This window comes from Colias philodice, chromosome 15, assembly GCF_061535455.1.
Source record: "Colias philodice isolate Cphi_HAF_F1 chromosome 15, ilColPhil1 Martin Lab GWU primary, whole genome shotgun sequence".
NCBI lineage: Eukaryota > Metazoa > Arthropoda > Insecta > Lepidoptera > Pieridae > Colias > Colias philodice.
In genome coordinates this window covers 6,634,904-6,641,383 of record NC_143100.1, presented here as the reverse complement: position 1 = coordinate 6,641,383, position 6,480 = coordinate 6,634,904, and the positions used below count along the sequence as shown (strand labels likewise).

The 6,480-nt window shown below is 31.1% G+C and overlaps 1 protein-coding gene across 1 annotated transcript; it reads right to left on the bottom strand.

Annotated features, from left to right (window-relative positions):
• Positions 1–1,409: 1,409 nt before the first annotated feature.
• Positions 1,410–5,338, bottom strand: LOC149482277 (uncharacterized). Its single transcript, XM_089703821.1, has one exon. The coding sequence runs from the start codon at positions 3,852–3,854 to the stop codon at positions 2,466–2,468; it is 1,389 nt and encodes a 462-aa protein (XP_089559947.1). The 5' UTR covers positions 3,855–5,338; the 3' UTR covers positions 1,410–2,465.
• Between the last annotated feature and the right edge of the window lie 1,142 nt (positions 5,339–6,480).

The following is a 6,480-nucleotide window of genomic DNA, read 5'->3' as shown; positions in this document are numbered from 1 at the left end:
TAAAGACAGTAGGAGTTTATTTAAAAAAGTGGATTGCAAAAATAGACTGCAGAGTAACTATTTTTCCAACATATATTATGAATAACTCTTAAAATACCTTAGGTTGGCATTCTCTTTTAAAATTAAGATTAATTATTTTAAAGATGATCTGTCTTACTAAATTCTATATTAAACTACACGTCGATTTAATTAAAAACCACTTGTTCTTACGAAATAAAGCAATGAAATGATAAATCCCTCACATAAGTTAGTGTAACTATTCAATCATATTAACTTGTAAAGTTCTTTGTGAGTAATCCAGTTATGAAGATAGTTCCAGGTGTAGTCGCGCAGACCACGTATAATTGAAGCAATAAATCCTACTAGACGACTTATGCCACCCGCCTCTGTCGACTCCCGACAATTAAATCGCACTAAATTATGGATATTCAACTAATTGCATTAATTTTGTAGGATATGCTTGGGGATTAATCCGCAAATATATTTTTCATGTATAGCTACTAACATACGTCGGTTATAGAATGTTTGCTTTTTAGTACAATATCAGATATTACATTTTTTTTCTTAGGCTGTGGGATAGGTACTTGTTAAGAATCTAAGTAAAAAGATAAAAGACAATGAAAAGTTTTCTCAGACCAATAAAATATAAATTAGTAAAATGCTGGTACAAAAATGGTATTAAGCAAATGAAATACATAAGCGAAATAATAAAAGCCGCCAAATAATGATGATCCCACACAAAAGCATGCGTGTGCAATAAAGAGACTTTATTTTTGGCCGCTGTCATTAAGGCTTCAGAGTCGTAACCCCTTGATGGCGGTCGTAAATTGTTTATAGTACTCCTATATCGCTTAAAATTAGGAAGTCAAAGGTGTGCATAAATTATGATCGTATCAAAGAAAGTTAAGCACTTAAATTATTTATCTACACAGACATTACGAGATTTTACTGTTTTGTTTTAATAAATCTGTATATAGATAGTCAATGTTCTATTCAGAGGTAAGAAACCGGATTGAAAAACCTTCCGAGGAACCTTCGTCAATGTCAATTAACGAAGAAAACCTCGAAAATAAGCACTGAAGGCAACTTGGGTGTTAATTTATTTCACTCAGAATATGCTTGTTACTGCCTTTGACTTAAGCTTGGAAAACTAAGCTGATTACAGTTTATTTTTGAAATACAATTTAAAAAGCTTTTCTTTCTCTACGTGTTCGTTATTTTGACTACATTTTTACAAGAACAAATCCGTCTGAGTCACATGGATATAATATTACATACCTACATTTAAACTAATTTAATATTAAACGTAAATAATATCAAAACTAGAGAGACACAATTATCAAGAGACAACTTATAATTATTGATTATAGAGCATTTATCTTTAACAACAATAAAAGAATATTCCCGATTCATCCGGATAAATTTGATTAAATATTGAAATACCTATGATATTTTCCCCATTCATCCGAAGAGTAAATGGTATGTCCGATTCATCCGAGAGTTTTAAAGATAGTTATTAATAAAAAAAGTGATGGAGGGTTGACAAATAAAACAAATATTTTAATTATGTAAATATATATTATTTCTTTGTAAAACTTTAAATAGTAAGATGTAACATATAATATAACACCAGTAATACAGTACCATAAAAATCAACTTTAGGACTTATCTATTATTCTTCCTGTATAGGTTTGATACATATAAATCTGGATATACAACTATTTGTTAATTCTTTTTTAAGCTGTAAACAGTAACAAATACAATATTTAAATTACTACATTAGTAATAAAGTGTTACAAAATCAACTTTAATGCCTATTGCCCTTTTTGTAAGTATAGGTTTGATACATACAGATTTGGATAATAATATTTTTTAACTAATACACTCAAAAATCAACTTTAGGACTTATCTATTATTCTTCCTGCATAGGTTTGATACATATAAATCTGGATATACAACTATTTGTTAATTCTTTTTTAAGCTGTAAACAGTAACAAATACAATATTTAAATTACTACATTAGTAATAAAGTGTTACAAAATCAACTTTAATGCCTATTGCCCTTTTTGTAAGTATAGGTTTGATACATACAGATTTGGATAATAATATTTTTTAACTAATACACTCAAAAATCAACTTTAGGACTTATCTATTATTCTTCCTGCATAGGTTTGATACATATAAATCTGGATATACAACTATTTGTTAATTCTTTTTTAAGCTGTAAACAGTAACAAATACAATATTTAAATTACTACATTAGTAATAAAGTGTTACAAAATCAACTTTAATGCCTATTACCCTTTTTGTATAGGTTTGATACATACAGATTTGGATAATAATATTTTTTAAGTAATACACACAAAAATCAACTTTAGGACTTATCTATTATTCTTCCTGTATAGGTTTGATACATATAAATCGAAAGCCTATGATGTATAAATTTCAGACTTTAATATTAATAACTACGTTAAGTTGCAAATTTTTTCTAAGCAATGACCCAAGGTAATTTCACAGTTTTGATGCTGCGTAATTATATGAGCGAGACGTTTATCAAAATCTATGACATTTTTGTTTCTATATGAAATTGGAATACCCTGTTCAAATTGTTTTATTTTGAGATCAAATTCTTTTATATTTTTCAATAGGAGATCTAAAAATTTAATAAATGACGGTTTTGCATTCGATATTCCTTTATTTAACTTTGAATGCCACCCTTCTAAATGATTTGTGGTCCTGAATCTTTCACCGTAGAATGACCATTTTCCGAAAAAACTAGATTCAATCCAGGCGTTCACAAAGTAGTCATTAAAAGCTAATATTTGCCCGTTATTGGAACAATCTTCCATTATATATAAATAACCATCACTGATTAAGTGTTGTGGCAGAAGTGATAAAGCGCCACAGATTGCAACGTGAGCTTTATGTACGGGATTTTTATTTAATTTTAATTCTTTTGCTTTTTTTCTTAGAGCACTTTTAAAATGAAAATAACAACCTACAATTTTACAATTAGGCATTATTTTTTGCATTGCGTTCATAGCTGCTGCCTCGTAATCAGATTGAAATTTTTTTGGATTCCAATCCGGCACTTGCGACTTTATTATTTGAAAAAGGATTTCATAAGTAGCCTGTTTCTTATTTAATAATAACGCGTATACCAGCGGGACAACGTTAGATGTTTCTTCGGAACTACCCAAATCTCCATGGATTGTGTAAAGTTGGTAGAAGGGCTTAGGACATATTTTAAACGTACCATCTGCAAAAATATGTTCAACTGTTGCTAGTAAGTGCTTCGCATTATGTGTTCCAAATACTATGATTCTGTTCCTTTGGTCTGTATAGTCAGCCAGCAATATTTTGTCTTTATATGCATCTGGGATTTCAACGGCAGAAGCAGTTTGAAATGTGGTTCTTTTCACTCCCAGTGCTTTATTTCTGGAATGGTATAAACTGTTCTTTATTGATGTAAACTTCGGTATTGTTGCTACTAGGTCGAGGCCAAAATCAGCGAGCGAAGACATCTCATTGTTGAATAACGTTGGTATTGGGTCTGATTTCGTTGCAGCTAATTTTCGGCATTGGTTCAGTTGTTTCTTTATTATGTTGGCAGCAAAATTTGGTTGGCATGTATGAGGATCATCACTCACAACTAGATTGTTTTTTGTGACTACACGTCCACGACATTTCCGAGTTTGCCACTTCACACAACACCAAACAGTTGTACCGTTTTTGTTTTCGCGTTTTTTGTTATGCTGATAGCCACCACGCAATAAAAGAAGTCCTCCTCGTTCTGATTGCTCAAAAACTAATTGAGTCTGACTGGAACTACTAGGTTCACAAGTAGAATCCATGATAAACTAATCCAAATCGTAGGCAAAACAACAAATCCGATCACGAGCAAGGGTCAAATGTTCAGAAAGTGATTACAGTAAGTGATAGTAGAGATGTTTCCTGATCGCGAGCGAAAAGTCAACTAAATTTTCATTTATGCAAAATATGTGACATAATTTTTAAAAAGAAGGGTGGTTTTGCGTTATGATGCCGACAAAAGCAAAGTTAAAAACTTTTTACATTGTCTTTTTAAAATTAACAATTACATTTAAATAACAATATTTTAACAAATACTAATCCATTCCGAAAACTCTCACCAGTGTTATCTATCCCATCATAAAACCCCTTTTATGCAATATAGAGCTCGTATTTTTAAATACCTACCTGACGCTCTGTAGCCCTTTTGTTCGGTTGCCGACTGCAAAATTCTCGTAATAAGAACAATTGGTTAGGCACACTTATTAACATTTTTTTGTTAATATATAATGGAAGAAGGGAAAAGGTATTATAAAAATATGGTATCTACCTATATATATATATATATATATATATATATATATTTTTTTTTTTACAGGTTGGTCGTGTCACCTGACCGACGACAAATAAAAGATTTTGAATATTAGAAGATATTATTTTTGTAGTAAGTAGGTAATGTTTTTCTTTTTAGTTTTTTTTTGGGCATTTTAGATAATGTAGGAATAGATTCGTACAGTTTATCTTATAAAAATAAATTTAAAAAAAACCGACTTCCAAAAGGTAAAAATAATAAACCTTCCCGACTTCTAACACGTACTTAGAAGTCGGACAGGTATATTCAATTCACTTTTTAGTGTTGTAAGAAGGGTACAACACGAAATTTCAAGCGAGAATTCGTTACGTATGTAGGTACTTCTTCTTCTTTTAAAAGTCGGTTAGTCTCTATCTACATTCGTATGCAAAGTTACAACACGATACGTGCAGTAGAAGTTAGTGTACATCGTCTCGCAAGTTCGAGAAATCGACCGATTGTCTCCGCCTGGAAACTACTGGATCGATTTCAAATATTCTTGAAATGGGCCCACTCGGAATATATTTCGGGTCGAATGTAAAAAGAATCACATCAATCGGTCAACGCGTTTGGGCGCTATCGATGTACAAACACACAAAAAAACACAACTCGGCAGTTGAGACCCTCCTCCTTTTTGGGAAGTCAGTTAAAAAGTGAAAAAATATTGTAAAAAAGTGAGTACTTGTATTTATACATACATATAATTTGTAATACCTAATACAGTATATTAAAAATATGAGTTAATATATTTTAAAATATTTTTTCTGCTATCTATACTTTTTCTTGTCTTATTTAAGGATATTTTCATGCCGGATGAAAAGGGAATATTTTTTCGGATGAATTGGTAATTATATAATTATAATTTGGATTTCGGATGAATCGGGAATATTTTTTCGGATGAATCGGGAACTAAAATAATTCGGATGAGTTTTGCGGATGAATCGGTAATAGATCTTTTTACCACCTGAAATTTTGAGGACGTTCTTAAAATTACAATAAAAACACCAAAACACATTAGTAGTAAAATAATAATAGGTATATATTCCGGAACTATTACACTATTGAGGAAACGGCACCCAAAGGATAGATATCAGTTGGAACCTTCATTTTGAGTCTATTTACTGTTTTAATAGTTGAATCTCGTGTAGTAAAAGTAATATTACTGCTATTAACTTTGTGGAATATCTTTCTAAGAGTCCATTAAATTTACATCGTAATGTTGAACTTATATAGCGGAATAAGTTGAGCATTACACTGTGAATTATTTTTTATTATATTGCCTCATAGAAACCGCAATTATATTTCATTTGTTTTAAAATTAAATATTAATATTTTATAGCGAAGTTATACAATACTATAAACGTTCCATGATACTATCTCGACAAGACTTTAAATAAGCATCTAAAACGAATAAACAACCCAGAATTCCCGATGTATTCTCGGAGTAAGGATAAATCAATTCCTTACCTTTACCTTATTCAAAAGTTCTTCAGGATTCCATTTATTTGAATAAATTGGTCACGATCATATAAAATCGATATAGATAATACCAAAATGCAATTCATGTGGTAAACTTTAATCGGTTAGAAAGTTAGTGCGACAGAGCTTTCGTATATCTAAGGTATATATAGTATGTTATGATCACGGCGCTTGTATAGAGTGCACTAGAAGTTATGACTAACTACTTCTGACGTTAGTTACTACCCTTCGAGCTACGTAAACTAGTTTAGACGTTTGATGGCTATAGTTCTACTTGTTTTAAAACTTTACACTGCGAAGCTATCTTTTAATCTCTAGTTTCTTGCTATCCCCGTGTTCCTGTTCTATATATTTAACATAATTTAAAGGAAGTGTAGATATGAATAGTTTTTGAACTTTGTAAATAAGCGCACTGCAAGACAAGCTTAGAGTTTTTTTCGTACAATAGAAATAATAAAAGTTAAAGTAGGTACAAAACTAGGTAAGGTGTTAAGCTGTAATGTAGAGATCGGGCTCTTGTCGCAAAAGGGAACGTCCGGTTTCCGCCGGCTCCCTGACTATTCAATTTAGCTGTCCTGCGACAAACTCCATTGATTGTTTCTATATTCTGCTCACAAACG